Below are 18,116 nucleotides of genomic sequence, written 5' to 3'. Positions count from 1 at the left end.
AGGTATATTTCCTTAATACCTAGTTTAACTCTAAATAGCTATATATATTTAATAATAGATAGGTTAAAGCTAAAGCCCTAAACTTTAAGTAGTTCTAGAGAGTTATAGTAGTATTAGGGAGAAGAGGAGTTTAGGGGGGAAGAAGAGTTTTTAAACTATAGTTTATAGCTTATATCTAGGCTTATTTAGCTTTAGCCTTTATTATAAAAAGATATCTAAGTAACTACTTAAATTTTCTTCTCTTAACTCCTATATTTTAATATATTTAGTATATCTAGTAACTCTAGTATATCTAGTAACTCTAATATAAAGAATATTATTTATAATATTATAATAATAAAGTTATTATTAAGATTAACCCCTTTAAAAGTAACTTTAAGTATAAGTTCTAGACTTATATTTAATCCTTTAGCCTATTATATAAGTTTACTAAAAAAGAATTTAACTATATACTTAGGGACTTAATATTTATTACTAAGGTCTTCCTTATAAGTACTACAATTATACTAGCTAGTAAAGGTATAAATAAAGTTATTAAGTTATCTACTTTTCCTTAGGATATATAGGTTTAGTATATATATAATATATAAGTTACTAGTACTATAATAACTAATAAGTAGTATAGATACTTAGAGGAGGTCTATAATAATAACTTTAAGGACTAGCTACTATATATTATAAATATTATTAAGGAGCTAAGATAGGTATAAGTAGTAGATAATTAATTTAATAATATAGAAGGCTTAAGATATAATATAATAGGATTTAGGTATATAATAGTAATAGGTATAGTATAATAGCTATAATAGCTTTAATAGCTAAGGTAGCTATAGTAATAATATATAAGGGTACTACTACTAATATATAGGCTTTATAGCTACTTAAAGGGGATTATAATTATAATTCTAACTATAACTATAACTATAACTATAACTATAACTATAACTATAACTTCTATAGTATAATAGAGCTTCTTAATTTCTAGGTAGTATTAGTAGTAGTTTTAATAATTATAGGGATATTAAAGTAGTATAGGGTATAATATAAGTAGTGTAGATAGAAAGGTATTATAAATAAAAAGAGACTTCTAGATATACTAAGATAGTTTAGGCTTAGTTTTAAGATTTCTTAGTAATATAATATAAAATAATACTATAGGCCTTATCCCTAAGTCCTAGGGGGGAATCTTAAGAGCTATATATTCTTTATAAACTTTATACTTATTTCTATAGTAGTAATTTAATTAACTAAACTAATATCTACTTAAGAGTTAAGAATTACTTTAAGTTCTTTTTCTTAATTAAGTACTATTTATATACTATATATATACTTTATACTTAGTAAGATGTCTATTAGTAATTACCTTACTTATTCTAAATATCTAGAGAGGTTTAATCTTTTCTTACTTAGTTAATTTTAATAAGTTAATAGTTTAAGTTACTACTTTAGTACTTATTAATAGTATTATTATAAGTAATAAAGGTTAAATCCTCCTTATATAAGGAAAGTTATAAATAAAGGAAGGAAGGCTAAGTATAAGGCGCACTAAGTTATATAATATACTATTACACTAAGGTCTAATATTTAGGATAGTAGAATACCTTAGGATAGTAGCGCTATTATAACTATCTATAGTAGAAGAGATAGTAAGGATAGTAGGACTTAAGGTAATAGGTATAAGAATATATTAGATCTTATTATTATACTTATTATAGTTAACTTAAATAGTTTATCTCTTATATAGATTATTAACTAGTTATTCTATTATTTATAGAATTAGTATTATTTATCTCTTAGTTAATAATAATAACTCTTTTCTACCTAATTATTCTATACGCTACTTTATAGACTATCGCCTAAACCTATCTTACCTTAGTAAGGACTAAGCTTAGAGAAGTATAGTAAACCCTAATATAATATAGTACCCCTTTTTCTAGTACTTAAAGTATATAAATAAGCTATTATCTTTTAACTTCTTTAGTAGGTTATACTATAAGGTTAGAGAAAAAGCTTTTTTATACTTTTTTTTATAAGTACTTTAAGCTTATTATTTTTAGCTTTAGCCTTTATAGACTTTTTTTATTATTATAGTATATTTAGAGACTTTTTTTAAGATAAAGTACTAGCTAGGTAACTATAGGCTTATATAAGCCTATATTTAGTACTACTAATAAATATATAGTATATTATAAATACTAGATACTAAAGATATATAATAGTATTATATATAGACTAGAGGCTGTAAGATAAAACCTTCTAATATATATACTATCCCCTACTATCTTCTACTATCCTCTACTATCCTTTACTATAGCTACCCTTTATAACTACTACTACCTCTACTACCCCTTCTTAAGAATAACTAACTAGCTACCTATAGTATAGCTTCTACTATTTAATAATTAGCTTTAGTTAGAGGAATATTAGTACTAGTACTATCTACACCTTATTCTCTTATCTCTATAGTATTTCTTTAAACTCTCTCTCTTTAAGCTTAAGATATTACTCCTCTAATACCCTTTTAATATCCTTTATCTACTAGTATAGCTAGTTCTTAGTTTCTTAGCTAAAAGTATATTATATAAGAATAATAAAGTAGCTAAATATAAGGAGCCTAAAGCTATAGTAGCTATTTATATAAGCTATATATACTAGCTCCTTTACCTTCCTCCTTATCTATATCCTTCTCTACCTAATAGTTACCTTTGTAATAATATTACTAATATTAAAGGTATTAAGAATATTAATATTATCTACTATCTTAGTCTATAAGAGGTAGTAAAACTTAGGTAATTACTTATCTAACTTATTAAGGATTACTCTAGGTAGCTCCTAAGTTTATATAATTTTTTATTTTCTATAAGTAGGGGGGTATTATTAAAATAAAACTTTAAAAAAGTAAAAAGTAGCTATCCCTCTTCTTATTAGTTACAAAAGTTAATAAAAAAAGATAAAGTAATAATTTAGTTTAAATACTAGACTAATTAGTATCTTAGGGTAGTAAAGCTCTAACGCTTTTATATAAAAACTAAAATTAAAAAGATTTACTAAAGGTAACTAAAAAAAGACACCTATTAAACCTTAGGAGGGCTTAACAGGGATTACTAGCTATTAGCTAGTAATATAATTATAATATATTATAAAGGGGAGAGAGGATATAGTATATTTACTATAACTAAGAAGGGTTATATAAAAACCTAGCTACTTCTAACCTTTATACTAATACTAACTTTAAGTATCCTACTATATATAATTAAATTATATATAATTAAATCCTATATAATTAAATTATACTATATATAAATACTATAGATTTCTTCTAGATCTTTATCTAGGAGGTCTTCTATCGCAGCCTAAAAACCCTAACTAGACTAGTACTAATTAATCTATCTATAAGTATATAATATACTAGCCTTATATATACCTAGGAGCTACCTAAGGTAGTCTATAATAAGTTAGATAAGTAATTACTAGAGTTCTACTATATATTCTAGGATAGTAGAGTATCTAAGAGGGATTAGATTAATACCTATATTAGTAATATTATTATAGAAGAGACTATTAAGGAGAGGAGGATATAGATATAGTAGAAGAAGGTTAGGGAGGTTAGGCGTAAGGCTTAGCTTAATAGGCGCTATAGCTATAAGCTCCTTATATTTAGCTATATCTTTCTCCTTAACTAGGGGGGCTTTAGGTAGGAAACCTAGGCCTAGCTATATAGGTAAGTAGTTAATATTAAATAAGTAATAGAGGATTAATATCCTAGGCTTAAGGAGAGGGAATTTAAATAGATATTATAGGGATATAAGAATAAGGCGTAGATAGTACTAGTACTAATATTCCTCTAACTAAAGCTAATTATTAGATAGTAGTAGCTATACTATAAGTAGCTAGTTAGTTATTCTTAAGAAGAGGTAGAGATAGTAGTAGTAGTTATAAAGGGTAGAAATAGTAAAGAATAGTAGGGGATAGTATATAAGTTAGAAGGTTACGTCTTATAGTCTCTAGTCTACGTATAATACTATTATATATCTTTAGTGCCTAGCGTTTAAAATATACTACGTTTATACTAGCTATACTAAATATAGGCTTATATAAGCCCATAGTTACCTAGTTAGCGCTTTATCTTAAAAAAGTCTCTAAATATACTATAATAATAAAAAAAAAGTCTATAAAGGCTAAAGCTAAGCTAAGTATATATAAGGTAAGTATATTATATACTTATAGATATATTAATTAGTACTTATTTAGCTAAGGTCTTTAAGCTAGGCTAGAAGATCTCTTAGATAAGGATAAAAAGAAAATATTTATATTTATATATAGTATAATTTAAGTATATATAGTAGGGTACTTAAAGTAGGTTAGTATTAGTATAAAGATTAGAAATAGCTAGGTTTTTATATAACCCCTCTTAGTTATAGTAAATATACTACATCCTCTCTCTCTTTTATAATATATTATAATTATATTACTAGCTAAGAATAGGTATAGCCTCTTCTTATTTACTATACTCTTACTAATATTATTACTAGCTAGTAATCCCTATTAGACCTCTACTAAGGTTTCTAATAGGTATCTTTTTTAGTTACTTTTAGTAAATTTTTTTAACTTTAGTTTTTATATACAGACGTTAGAGCTTTACTACCCTAAAACACTAATTAGTCTAGTGTTTAAATTACGTTATTACTTTATCCTTTATATCAACTTCTATAACTAATAAGTAGAGGGATAGCTACTTTTTACTTTTTTAAAATTTTATTTTAATAATACCTCCCTACTTATAGAAAATAAAAAATTAAAAAATTAAGCTTATTATTTATATATAAGAGCTACTCTATATAAGTTCTCTATTAGTATAGATACTAGTATAATAAAGTCTTCTCTAGTAATTAGAACTTAGTAATTATTAATAATAATTTACTATAACTTAGGCTATAATTATATAAATAAGTATTATACCTTTTACTTTTTATTATAAATAGGGAGTTAGTCTTCTAAGACTTTTAGGTAAGTAATAAAAGAGTAAACTATCTTATTTTTTTATTATATAGTATAATTATATACCCTAGTTAATTTAAGGCTCTAGTTAATAGGATTAGTAAGTAAATTAAGTAGATACTACTTAAAGTAGTCTTAAGTAAGGTCCTTCTCTTATACTTTAAATATAAACTTAAAGTATATATACTAAAGCTCTCTAAGTTCTCCTCTTATATACTATATAAACTATAAAATATTATTATAATTAGTAGAAATCTCTTATAGTAGTAGTTAAAAATCTATCTTATAAGAATAGATGAATTTATAACACTCTTTAATAATTTTTTTATAGTACTATATAGGATCTTTAGTTTTAAAGTATATTTTAGGTATATAGTAAATATAGGTCTAGGTATATATTAGGTATATATAATAAGATCTTTAGTACTAAAGGTAATATAGCTTACTTCTACTTAAAGTATACTTTATCTTATTTCTTTTAGCTATATAACTTTATCTTCTAGCTTATATAGCTATTAGAGGGTAAGTAGTTTATCTTATTATTTCTTAACTACTTTAATATACTCCTCTAGTATTATAAGTATATTTTCTACTAGTAGTATATATTTACTATATAGTATTTATAATAAATATAAAAGGCTAGAACTTTAGCTCTTTACTCTAGCTTAGGTAGTAGATAATATTAAGAGAGCTATCCCTAGACTATTTACCCTATAGGAGAGAAGAATTATTATTTAAAAAGTAGTTTTAGATAATAGTATTTACTTTATACTATAAGAGAATAGTAAGAGATAGCTTTATATTCTAATAATATACTAAGGAAAGTAATAATAGTAATTCTTACTAGTCTTTCTATGCGTAAAGTATAGGTTAAGAGTAAGTTCCTTATCTATAAAGATAATAAGAGAAGTTATTATATTAGGACCTTAGTACCCTTCTAGCTAAGCTATATCCTACACGTTAAAAAAAGTCCCTAAATACACTATAATAATAATAAAAAAATATTTATAAAGGCTAAGGCTGAAAATAAATATATATAAAGTTATACTTTATACTAAGTAAGAGAGTAAATATTTAGCTTTTATTATTAGTAACTATAACTAGAAAAATATACATAATACTAAGCTTTAGGTTTAATAGATATACTTTTCTATTTTAATAAGTATTTTTTAGCTTCACTCTCTATATAATATAAGTCTAGGCCGTTTAGTCCTACGATTTAACTCTATGCTCACGAATATTAGAACGCCCACTGCTGAAGCCACTTCTCTAGAACCTCTCTATCCACGACCTTTCCCTCGCGCAGAGTAGAGCTAGCTGCTTCAGCTCTGCGCGTTTGCAGCGTAGGCAGCCCCATACCTTTCATTCGAAGACTCTCGTAGAAGTCGAGCAGCTTGAGTCCTGGCACATGCTCTGCGTTCTCCTTTGTCTGCGGAATACTTGCCAGCTCGTCGACCCAATCACTGTAATCAACAATTTCCATACTAGCGCTATTGTCCCCACTGTAGTATTCTTGGATGACAGGGTACAGTTTCCTCCATGTCGTCGTGTGCGGATTGGCAAGGTGGTAGACCTGGGCAGATTCAGACTCCAAGTGCGTCGCGTTCGCTATGTCGATGACAGTTCCTGCTGCAACGTCCATGGGCACCCAGTCGACACGGTCCATGTTACCCAAGGTACGCGGCAACTTCTTGATCACCTTGCTCGTGTGCACGATAGTTGGCAGCCACTCGTGTCGATTCCACGCGGCACCACCTGCTTGCGTGCCTGGCCCTGCAAGCTGTCCTGCTCGCACGATGGCAGTCCTGATACCCAGACGATGAGATGCAGTGGCCAATACCTCTGCTGCGACATGCTTGGACTCACCATAACCTTGTGGCAGAGTGATTGCGCTGTCAAAGAGCGTTGTGTTGGATTCGGGAACACCAGAGCCATCTTGTGCGACACTGCCCCAGCTTCCGACGCTCGCTATCGACGAGATGAAGATGATGGGTGTCTTGTACCGTGAATGAAGGGCGAAACTGATGGCACGAGCAGTGCCTGCTATGTGGGTGCCTTCGTACGATTCCAGTGAGAGGTTGAAGTCAACTGACCAAGCAGAGTGGATGAACATGGTTGCAGTGGAGAGGAGGTGGTTGTATGTCGCATCGGGAAGACCGAAGTGATCAACACCAAAGTCTGTCTTGTAAAATACAGCTTTGCTGAAGTCAGCCATCGGATCGTGGTACTTGCTGAAGGAATCCTTCTGTCGTGTCTCTGCATTGTCTGAGCGGTTCAAGCAGTATACTCTCTCGACATCCGGGTTTCGAAGCAGTTGCTCCAGAATGTGACTCCCAAGGCTACCAGTGGATCCCGTAAGAATGACAGTCTGTTTGGAAGGTTGATTTGGTACACTGTGCATACTCTCTGGCCGTACCATGTTTCTGGTATACTTCCTCACCATAGCACTGATTTTCTCTTCTCGAGTTGGTGGCGCAGCGTGCTGCACGTGTGACTCAACCACACTTTCGGACAGCACCGCCGCTAGTTGTTTGACGGTAGGGTTGCTGTAAACTGTCGATGCAGTGACGTTGGCGCCACGAACTGCCTTATTGAGCGCATTGGTAAGTGCCAGGACATCGAGGGAATCAACCCCAAGGCTGAAAACATCGACATCGTCGGGTGTGTCAATCTGGAATGAGGGCAGAGCACGTGAAAACACGGCGTGTATCCTGCGCTCGAGTGCGACATCGCTGTCAACCTCCTGATTGAGATCGCTAGAATACCCTTCGTCGCCGTAGAGAGCCTCAATCTCATGATTGAACGCTGCAACAGTCTGAAGACGAATAATGGACCCCTTTGCAGCGCGGATGAATGCCTTGTCTTTTGCGACAGCGATCTTTGTCTGGTAGATACGTGCATGAGCAGGCGCTTCACGGTTCGCTTGTTCTACCATTGGCCAAATGTGATCAATAAGCACAGAGGGATCTTGGGTGCTGGCTTGCAACCACTCTGGTTCGATGAGAAGACCAGCTTGGAACTTGCCCTGGCCGACCACGAGGGCTCCCTTAACCCACGGATGTGACTCGAGCAGCTTCTCCGTCAGCACAGGGTTGAACTTCTCGCCGTTGCTCAGCACGACGATGTCGTCTCGTCGACCACTGTACTTCCACAGATAGGGTTTTGAAGGATGGCGCCTGAAGAGATCCTTGGTGCGCCACTCATCTATAGTGGGGAAGGTATGGAAGATCGCCTGATACCTCGTGTCTTTTGGCTTGATAACGAGTTCGAACAGGTCATTCTCCGCGGGTTCCATGACAACACCGGCTGCGGCGCTCCAATGAAAGTAGCTCCACTCTTCCGGCACGGATGGGACGATTGTAGGTATGAATAAGGCTTCTGTACTACCAATGACCGTCATCAAGTTCGTCTCACGAGAGATCTTGTCGCCACTTTCTGAAGCTAGAGGTGCGCCGCCGAAGAAGACAGTCTCCAACATCCCTAATGCTTCGATGCCGTGAGGGGTTGCTGAAATATCCTCTAGGATGGATGGCGGGAAGATACCAGATGCAGGCTTGATAGCTTTGATTACATCCATGACAAGGCCTGCACTCAAAATCTTCTCTGACGGCAGTCGGACTATCGTGCTACGGCACATGAGGGAACGAAGACCAACGATGATACCCATGGCATGGAAGAAGGGCACAGCAGCCAGCATAGGCCGTGTGTCTGCTAAGAATATCTTGCTGACTTGTTCAACACCGTCTTCTGGCTGGAGCTGAGCCTGCTCATGCGTAGAGTTGAGGCCACCAACGGTCAAATGAATCGGTTTTGGAAGACCTGTGCTCGATGTTAGCTGGAGAGCTCGCTACAAGGATCTGCAACATCTCGGACCGTACCTGTTGAGCCCGAAGTGTGTAGGATCAAGCTGGAAGCCGTCACATCACGACTATGTCTCCCACTGTAGTGCTCAGCTGGAAGATTTGGGTCAAGCAGCTCTGCTGTAGTAGGCGCTTGGTAAATCTGTAGACTGGGTACTGCAGTCTTGATGGCCTCGACCTGCGGCAAAGTCTCTACCGTGCTCAAGAAGACTGTGCAGGCTGTCTTCTCTACGAGTGACTTTTGACCCTCCAGTGAGTTACGCGGTGACGTAAACAAGGGCATATAACCTGTCTTCAGAGCTGCAGCTAGCACCACGAGGTACCTCAAGTCGTTCGCGCTATTCCAAACAGTTAGCATGCGACGCCAGCACAGCAACGTCTGAATACACGGGCGACTCACCCCATATATCCGATGGTTTGGCCTGTGTGTTTTGCAACACCACATGTTCTTTCAATCCAACGCGACATGTTGTTCACTGCGCGACCAAGATCCGCATACGTGAAATGTTGCCATCCTTCATCGAGAGTAGTCGTTGAGCGTGGGACAATGGCCCAAATCGAATTGGAAGTGGAGTCAGCCGCGGCGTCGATGTAATCAGGTATCGCGGATTGTTGATGCTTTTGCTGTTGTATGGCTGCCATGTTGGGAGAGATGCTCTGCGGAACAGGAGTTGATGGAGTGTGCTGTGGTAAGGGTTGCTCCCAAGAGCAGGGTTGGGAAACGGTTATAAGTACAAGATTCTGTGAAGTCTGGCAAAAAGAGGTCGATTGTTGATTCAATGTTCTGGGATATCTTGATTACTCCAGTGATGGGTTGTGTAGTCCAATGTTAAGTTGTCTGATGTGATTGTTGCCTCGTTTGCTGACGGGAAACGAGCTTCATATACCAACGATCAGAGGTAACGCGTAACATTGAAATGGTACGCCAGCAGAGACATGGGCCCTACTGAATGCTGTCATGTTTCATCGGAAGAGCGCACTATGGCCATGCCGATTCTTCTCCGAATTACTTTGGTGGAGCATGAGACATAAAAGTTGCGTAACATGCTGCAGTGGGCCTCTTCGTACGAATCAAAACAAACTAGACATGAAGTTGGTGTAATTTGCTCAACGTCGATCTGATTCTGATGGTTGTAAAAGCTTCCCTGTCTGCATAACACGAAGCGCGTCATTGCGCTCGAAGACGTCAGTCCCAGTGTTGATAGGTGTTGTGTATGGATGACGCAGCCAAGCATCCCTGCAGCACATCATCTCGGCCGAGAGATACTCCTGGTTCTGGACGCTGACCACGTTTTAATCCGAGATTCGCAGTACCCACTAGAGCCAAGCGTCACATACCCAAGCCTTGAAAGGCGCGGCCCGCTCAGCGCCACGAAGCTTGATTTGGACCTTGAACGGCATGATGCCGGTTCCGCTGTGTTGTTTACCAGCAAAGCGGTGTGCTCCAGATGGTTACAGTGTCCTACCCGACAAGCTGAGTTGTTTCGCAGTCACATTTGCTACGATTCGCAAGGTGCTTACTGATATCAACTAGGGAGAGACAGGTGCATTATGACGCAGTATCACAATGCCCGGGTATCAAATATCGCTTCAAACAAACTATTCTCTATCGCATTACGCTGCTGCAGGTGCAACCCTCGGCGTTTCCTTCTCCTTCTCTTTGGATCTCTGGGAACCTTTTCTCCGTCTCCGCTCTGGCTTGTAAACGTCGTTGAAGTTGATATTGACAGCCAGCATCTTCAGTTCGCCATCAGGCGAGTGTACCAGATCCCCCAGCAAGATGCTGATTCTGGCTCGGAAGTCTTCCGTCAACTGACTAAGACGCTTTTGTAATGCTGGCAAGACATCATCCTCGGCCGAGCCTGTCATGCCGATCTTGAGCAGAGGTGGTGGGAAGGGCGAATCATCTTGGCGAGATGCTGCACGCGAGTGCGATCGTGAAAAAGGATCTGCCGACGAGCTATCCTTCTCAGACAGACCCCAGCGCCCTGCTGCCGTGCGTGTTTCGATCTTGGCCGCATGCTCTTGGCGGCGGGTGAACTCTGCGACAGAAAAGGAGTACAAGCCGTCTACTGCATCCTTGTATGCCAACATAGTCTTCAACAGCTCATGGAGCTGACCAGTAAAGTCGATGCTTGAACTCCCAAGGAGTCCTTTCCGCGTGATATTGTTGAGGTAGATGGCATGAGCTTCGATCATGTCGTCGAGCGTGCTTTCCGGCTTGTTGAGCGCACCCTGTAGATCAATCCACGATGATTCAATGACCTCGAAGAGAATGTAGTGCTGCAACTGATTGACGAAATGAATCATCTCAGCCATTGCACAGCGCGCTTTCTTCCAATCCGATCCGACTTTATCGGCTACGGTACCGAGAACGCCGCGAGCACCAGTCATGCACCGACGCCACGTGGAACCAAGAGCAAACTCGACACGCTTGACACGCCAGAGAAAGTTGAAAACTTTGAGGTATTGCTTGGAGCCAAACGGCGTGACGATGACATCAACGGGAGCATCAATCTTGTATTCGAGGGTGAAGACGTCCCATCCAATCTCGCCGTGCGACAGCTCCAGCATGCGGGAGTCGAGGCGGCGTAGGACGTCTGAAGTGTCAAACTGGGCATTTGAGTTTCGGACGGCATGCTCGAGCTGAGCCGTAAGGGTGTGCCGGTATTGTGTGTTGGCTGGCCGGTCGAGGTTGGACGATAGCGATTCCATGAGGACAGCGATGAAATCACCAGCGCCCAGGAGCATATATTGCTTGAGAGCCTGGAGATGATCAAAGAGCTTGAACTTGTTCGCCATCAAGTCAATGAGGCGGGCCATGGTGGTCTTGTAGGCGTCGCCGATGGAGCGCTCGAGATTGGCTGTGTCGCCGTACTGTAGTTCCTTTGAGGCTTCCTTGGAGTACTTGTCGACCCATGCTGCGTCTCCGCACCCATAGCGAATGAAGTTGAGCGTCTTGCCGATCAGGAAGACCTTTTTGGCAAAGTCGTCGGTTACAATGGTAGGGACCATCTTGTCGTTCAATCTGTACTTGTCTTCCCAGACGCTCGTAGCGCCTCCTTTGCCCTCGTTTCCATTGGCCTCGAGAATGTCGTCTTCGCTCTGTTCGGAGACGAAGAACTCGCCAAAGGGATCAGCAAGCTCTCCATCATAGACCCATTGGCGGAGCATATCGTAGAATGGCCGTGTGACGTCGGAGAGGAGGCGCTCGGCAAAGCCCATGACATACGGATCGCCGTGGTTGAGAGAGAAGGAATGGATCAGGGCTATCAGCTCGCCACCCTTCTTGCTCTTGGATTCTTCGACCATGAGGCTCATCAGCCGCAAGCCCATGGTTGGTTCTCGTGTCCAGATGACGCATCTCTTGAGAGTGACGCCGGCCTTGCTGGCGCCTTGTTGCGTTGGCGCGTCGCCGAATTGTGCCAGTGCTCTCTTGATCTGTCCCTCGAGGGTTGCAACGAGCCCGAGGTATGCCCTCAGCTCCTTGGCTAGAGCCGCGCGGAAGCTTTGCTCAATGAGACCGCCATCGCTTGCCTCGACGAACTCGGCTAGGCCTTTGTACAGTATGGCAGGCTCGGCGAGGGTATGCAACAGGCTGACCATGGGAACCGGCAGCGTCGAAGGGAGCTTGAGCGCCGTCGACAGGGGGAAGGTGAGGTTGGTCGCCGAGTAGCCTTGCAGCGTAAAGGGCAGCTCTCGCAGCAGCGTTGGCTCCGAGGGTCCCATTTCTGCCCTGTCCACATGGCCTCGATTCGCCTGCTGCTGGTCCTTGGCCGTGTCCGGGCGCCTCTCTCGTCGCCTCTCTGGCTTGTCGGCCGTTGCCAATGGGCGGGCGGATGGCGGTGCTTTTGGCGAGCCGGCGTTGAGGGGCAACTGCGCGAGGCCGGGCTTTGCAAACGCGTCCTGCAAGGCATGCGACGAGGCAGCGACGCTCTGGCGTTTCGAGGGCGTCGTGGGCTCGCGCGACAAGCCACGCGCGTCGTGGACGGGCGGCCGGGCGTCTGGAGAGGCCTTGGTGTTGGGCGACAGGTTGTAGAGAAAGTACAGCATGCGCCATTTCTGGTCCAGCACCGTCTGCGTCTCGAGGCGGGCGAGGAGGTTGTGGAGGCGCGCGCTCTTGCGCTGGTCGTTGAGCGGACCCGAGACTGCCGCGAATTAGCTGACTATGGTTCCGCTATTCACACCCACATACCCTTGCCGTCAATCAGGCTTGCAATGTGCTGCACATCGGGCACGAGTGAGCCGTCTCCCGCCTCGGTCAGCGCGTCCATGGCAAAGTCGTACGCATCCTCGAACCGCTGGTTGGCCGCTTCTTCGTCATCGTTGGCGTCTTCGGGCACGATGCGCACCAGCAGCTCGTTCAACGCGTGTTCGACGCGCTCGCGCTGGAGTGTTGCCATATTGGCGCCCTGTTTAGTCACGAATCCGTTGGTGTTGACATGGGGCGGCGGGGTTGACGCACGTGCGCGTCGGCCAGCATGTAGCCCACGCGTCATTGCTTCACTCTTGATACCACATCACATCATCTCCTAGAAATTACGTTTGCAGCTGCACTGGTACGAAACGCTCAAATTCTGGAATCGCATCGAGGGCACACTGTCAATGTTTGCAGCGCCAGAAGCATCTTGGCCATGGTGTCAAATCACGTCCAGGTCCTTGTCACGGCTGGCTACCTGGAGCCATCTCTCTGCTTGCTGACAACTATTTCCCACATTGTCTTGTCATGATGTATTCGTACCATCTCAATATCTACTTTCATCATGAAAAAGCTCGGCCTCCGTTATGCTTCTCTGAATACAAGGCCATGCCTCTCTAAGCATCCCTCAGCATACTAGCAACACCAGCCCAAGTCTCCAGCACAGTCGGCCTGATCTGGTTCGCCGGCAGCGAGAAGCCGAAGGAACCCGTGTCCCTCAGCTCATACGTGTACGAGTAGGTGGCATTACCCTGCACATCGGTGTAATCAGTCGAAGAACCAGTCGTGGCATACAACGTCGAGCAGCTGGGGCCAATCGTGTACGCAGTGCCCGACACCGCGCGGATAGCCGACTGAGCACGCGTTGCGATGGAGCGATGCTGTGCGTCATTCTCGGCGCGCAGGCTGCAGTCGTAGCCGTAGGGCCATAGAATGTATTGACCGTATGAGCTGGAGCTGTAATTAGCAAGCTGACTTGGCCACCTCCGCCATCAACAAAGTCGGGACGTACTGCACATCGAGATAGAGGCGGATGCCCCGCGACGCCCTGAGCTGGTCAATTTGCGTTTTGATGCCCCGGTTCTCGGGCGCGTCGCCAGCTGCTACGCCCTTGTATGTCTCCGCGCAAGGGTTTGTCGAAGCACCGCCTGCTACTTCCCACTTGTATGGCCAGTTACCTATCAAGCGTGTCAGAGGCTTCAGTCAAGATTCTGTCACAGAACCTACGGTTGATATCCCGACCAACACACGTGTTACCGCTGACAGTTTGTCTGTTCTTGCGCCAGAGACGGTCGGTTGTTTGCGAGTAGACGAACCCGTCTGGGTTCACAATGGGTGTGATGTAAAAATCAAACTTGTCGACAAGCGATTTAATGGTCGCGTCTGAACCGTACTTGGTAAGTAGCTGCCACGCAAAGTACCTGAGAGTGTAGAGTTAGCACATGCGTGGTGCACTCATGGTACAAATGAGCTACGTACTCGGTGGTCATGGAAGTGATCCACTCCCTTGCGTGGACGTTGCCGTGAATGACGACAGCAGGCCTTGAGCCCTTTCCACCGCTACCCCAGATGTGGATACCAGTCAGGGCTCGTCCTTGGACAGAGGTGCCAACAGTGTAGATTTCGGACTGGCCAGTGTACCCAGCTTGTAGATCCCGAAGGAACTGAAGATGGTCGGCATATGGGTGATAGGCTGTGAACCAAGTCTCGCTGGGAACTGCGAATGGTCAATACTCGGCATTGCAGACGTGTGCTTGTTACAAACCAGCGTAAACGCTCATCTCGCCTTCCTCTGCAAGAGCTGCGCCAACATCCTCGTTCAGCACCTTGCTCTCGGCGACCAATGCAGTCAGGGCATCGACATTCTCGGGCGAAACGACAACGTCCAACTCGGTGGATGTGCCCGGGTTAAGGACGTGCGCAGCCAAGTTCTCAATCTCTTCCTTGACAGCGTCGGTGCTAGACACGCGGAGGACCTTGAAGCCACTATAATCAACCTTCTTGCCCGCCCTGGGAACGACAGTGCCAAGCGCCGTAGAAGAAAGAAGCAGCGCTGAAGCAAGGAGGGTGGACTTCATGATGAATGATGGATGCGATGAATCCCGTGCAGTGCCGTGTGGTATGAGGAAAGCGCTTCCTTTTATGCCGTGTAGCAGTCGCACCCGTCCATGATTGACCTTCCCATCCCGTACCTAGCACCACAGACGCCGTCGTCCTTGTCACCCTCAAGTGTCGCATTGATTAGGCAGGTACTCAGCCCATGCTCCCGGTCGACCTGCTGCAAGCACGGGAGATGTACGCTCGAAAGAGCCCATTGTAGATGATGCAAGCGCGGGAGATTGGTATACGAATGGCGTCGGAGGTCGACATGAGGATCTGGTAGGCGACTTAATTTACTGAACGGCTTGGCATGTATTCTTGTCGTCGTGGGGAACAAGGGGTGATTGGTGCGGGTGGTTTTAGCTTGTCGCATTAGGCAGGTGCACGTTTCGGGGACTATGCTGGCTTGTCTTGGCTACTAGATAGGCCAAATCCGAGGCCTGGATAGTGCCAGGTACGTGATCTCGTGGTGTTTGTTAGTGAGTTGACGTGCTCCAGTATGGTGAGTATCTGGTGCGAAGCGAAGGTCTGGAATGGGAAGGAGGATGCAAGTTGAGCAGCCACGCTGTGGTTCACATGCGCCTTAGTAACAACTTGCTCGAATTCACGGCATGCAAGTAAGACCATGGCGCTCTCTCAGGAACGTGCAACACCCAACTCCCTCAATACATTTGCGTAGCCGACCTTGGACCATTTGTCCACATGCTCTTGTCCTGTTACCCAAACACTTCCCAGCATGCCTCCGGCATTTGCACTTGCTCCTTCCGTGGTACCTGTCCGACGTGGAATGACCATGAGACTGTCAGCCCACATGACGACGTTGTGTGGAGGTGTTTCATCTCCGTCCGTTCCCGCAGACGAGGGATACTGCGATAGAAGCGCGTGGTAGGCATCGAGAACGGTTGAGGCTGAAGTGTCCTTGAAGCCAGGCGTGAAGTCATGGATGAGGAACTGAAACGGTACTTTCTCGGACGGGTCGTGAAGAGAAGAGATGACATGATCGAAAGCATGCGGGGGCCCTTTCAAGCCCTGGAGATGCTTGTGCACCCTACTGCATCCACCCCTCTCACCACAGTTGAAGATGACATACATGTTTGGGAGCTTTCGCAAAACTTCAAGCATGACGGTAAAGTCGTCTACATCAAGAGCTTCGTGTTGACGTTTGTACGAGTCCAGGGTCGTCATCAGCAATTGCGGTCGGTCGACACAGAAAAGGTTCAGTGCTAGGTCGTGCGTTCCGTTGACTTGAGTGATTACAAGTCGCTCGTCTGGGCAGAACATGTCGCTTCCTGGGCCTAGTTTTCGCGATTGGTTGAAGGCATGATTGGTAGCGCCCACCGTGTGAGGTTTCGTAGCTAGTGCTGGGCAGATGCGGAACTCCATCTTGATGTGGCATAAGTACGGGTATGGCTTTCGGGAACACTTGGACTAGCTTACAGGGTAACCTTCGTCCACCACGTTGATCGACTCATGGGGCCCGTATTGAATGACATGTTCTGATACGAGCTTGTCGAATATTTTGATCAGAGCTGCCTCGGTCACGCCGTCCATGTTGCTGGGCCCTGGTGAGATTGCGACGTAAAAGATGCGTATGTCGGTTAGTGTGCTACGAGGCTACCAGGCCTGTGCACGAAGCTACGGAGTTAGTGGCACATAACCGAAACAGAGCAGAACACGACAGGAGAAGGGATGGAAAGATGATGGAGGTTCTGTAGCATTTGCAGCTAAACAATCCAAAGAGAGACATGCAGCACACAAGCGGCCGGACGCTGAGCGACTAAGAACAAGATGGCGCCAGCCAGAAATGAAGACGCCAGAAATAAAGACGCCGTGGTCAATTAGAAAAGATATATGCCCCGTGTCGAGAAAAATGCAGCCCTCCCAGGCACAAAGATGAAGCAGTGTATTGGATGTGGGCGCAGTGCCGGGGGTATCGTGGTATCGTTGTGTAGGAGGTAGAACTAAGCCGTGTCAGGCTTGGCGGAGAGGGGCCGCTCTACCAGGACATAGTCAGCACTGGTAGTCGATGTAGGAGTCGGTGTCTCTGGTAGCGCACCTGGCATGTTTTGCGTCTTTTGGGCAAGGGGGCTGGCGGCCCCTTGTAACCGCGCGCTGTCTTGTTCGCTGTGCGTGTCGCGCTTGGCTGGTGGCGAGTTGCTCTTTGCCTGGTTCAGGCGCTCTTCGGCGGCCTTGAGCCTTGCCTCGAGGGCCTCGAGCTCCTTGGTCTGCGTCGTGACTGCCTGCTTCCTGCGCGCCTGTCAGCCGGCTCTGGGTAGCGGTGAAGATGGCAGGAGCGTACTTTTCAAGGACCGTCTTGTCCAGGTTCTCGAGCCCTCCGTCCAGGTTGAACAGGCTGTCGAGCTCTGACATGAAGTTGCGCGCTACCGTGCTACAGGGCGTGGTCAGTCTCAGACAGGCGGGAGCTACGTATGCTAGCGCCGGGAGAGCTCACGATTGAGGGCGGTTGTTTGGCTTCCAGCCTTGGTCTGGGTCCTCCATGGCGACAGACTGTGCAGGGTAGGAGGAAGTCATGATAGGGGGTGGGGGTGATGTGTGTGTGTGCAAAGGGACAGCAACAGGTTATGCAAGCAAGAGGCAAGATGCAGGATGCAGGCGGCGTGAAGAAGGGTCGGGGAGGAGTGGCTATCTTTATGGGCTGCAACAAGATGGGACAAGAGTCGGCCGGTGGCTCAGCAGATCAAAAATGTTTCATTCAACTCAGCCAGCGCTGGGATGGGGAGGGAGGGAGCATAATATGGCAGCCCTGGATTAGAGATGGAAGGACGATTGCAATGTCAGGAAAAGGGGACGCCTATGCCCCCAAGCTAATTTGGGCGTAGATCGCATGTGGAGCTGCGAGGAAGGAGAGTTTGGATGCGCCGCAGCTCCCGAAGCCCGACGAAGAATGGCCGACGAGCTGCGGGTGCACAACGACGGCGCGACGTCAGCGTCGCGTCTGC

The 18,116-nt window shown here is 43.9% G+C and overlaps 5 protein-coding genes across 5 annotated transcripts; all 5 read right to left on the bottom strand.

Moving 5' to 3' along the window:
- Nucleotides 1–6,238: 6,238 nt before the first annotated feature.
- On the bottom strand, nt 6,239–9,500 carry ACET3X_008943 (uncharacterized protein; the record flags this gene model as incomplete). Its single annotated transcript, XM_069455083.1, has 3 exons — nt 6,239–8,817; nt 8,877–9,196; nt 9,259–9,500. 3 exons carry the CDS (start codon nt 9,498–9,500, stop codon nt 6,239–6,241), a joined length of 3,141 nt encoding a protein of 1,046 aa, XP_069303020.1.
- A 972-nt stretch (nt 9,501–10,472) lies between these two features.
- ACET3X_008942 (uncharacterized protein) lies at nt 10,473–13,261 on the bottom strand (the record flags this gene model as incomplete). The annotated part of the gene is made up of 2 exons (XM_069455082.1): nt 10,473–13,006; nt 13,054–13,261. The coding sequence occupies 2 exons, from the start codon at nt 13,259–13,261 to the stop codon at nt 10,473–10,475; spliced, it is 2,742 nt and encodes a 913-aa protein (XP_069303019.1).
- A 412-nt stretch (nt 13,262–13,673) lies between these two features.
- On the bottom strand, nt 13,674–15,134 carry ACET3X_008941 (uncharacterized protein; the record flags this gene model as incomplete). The annotated part of the gene is made up of 5 exons (XM_069455080.1): nt 13,674–14,007; nt 14,069–14,234; nt 14,284–14,477; nt 14,536–14,773; nt 14,822–15,134. The coding sequence occupies 5 exons, from the start codon at nt 15,132–15,134 to the stop codon at nt 13,674–13,676; spliced, it is 1,245 nt and encodes a 414-aa protein (XP_069303018.1).
- Nucleotides 15,135–15,792: 658 nt separating this feature from the next.
- Nucleotides 15,793–16,707, bottom strand: ACET3X_008940 (uncharacterized protein; the record flags this gene model as incomplete). The annotated part of the gene is made up of 2 exons (XM_069455079.1): nt 15,793–16,539; nt 16,594–16,707. The coding sequence occupies 2 exons, from the start codon at nt 16,705–16,707 to the stop codon at nt 15,793–15,795; spliced, it is 861 nt and encodes a 286-aa protein (XP_069303017.1).
- Nucleotides 16,708–17,117: 410 nt separating this feature from the next.
- On the bottom strand, nt 17,118–17,688 carry ACET3X_008939 (uncharacterized protein; the record flags this gene model as incomplete). The annotated part of the gene is made up of 4 exons (XM_069455078.1): nt 17,118–17,152; nt 17,213–17,403; nt 17,456–17,545; nt 17,609–17,688. The coding sequence occupies 4 exons, from the start codon at nt 17,686–17,688 to the stop codon at nt 17,118–17,120; spliced, it is 396 nt and encodes a 131-aa protein (XP_069303016.1).
- Between the last annotated feature and the right edge of the window lie 428 nt (nt 17,689–18,116).

The sequence above is a fragment of the Alternaria dauci genome, chromosome 9 (genome assembly GCF_042100115.1).
Source record: "Alternaria dauci strain A2016 chromosome 9, whole genome shotgun sequence".
NCBI classification, from domain to species: domain Eukaryota; kingdom Fungi; phylum Ascomycota; class Dothideomycetes; order Pleosporales; family Pleosporaceae; genus Alternaria; species Alternaria dauci.
Note: the sequence above shows the minus strand (reverse complement) of the source record. Positions and strands in the feature narration are given on the sequence as shown.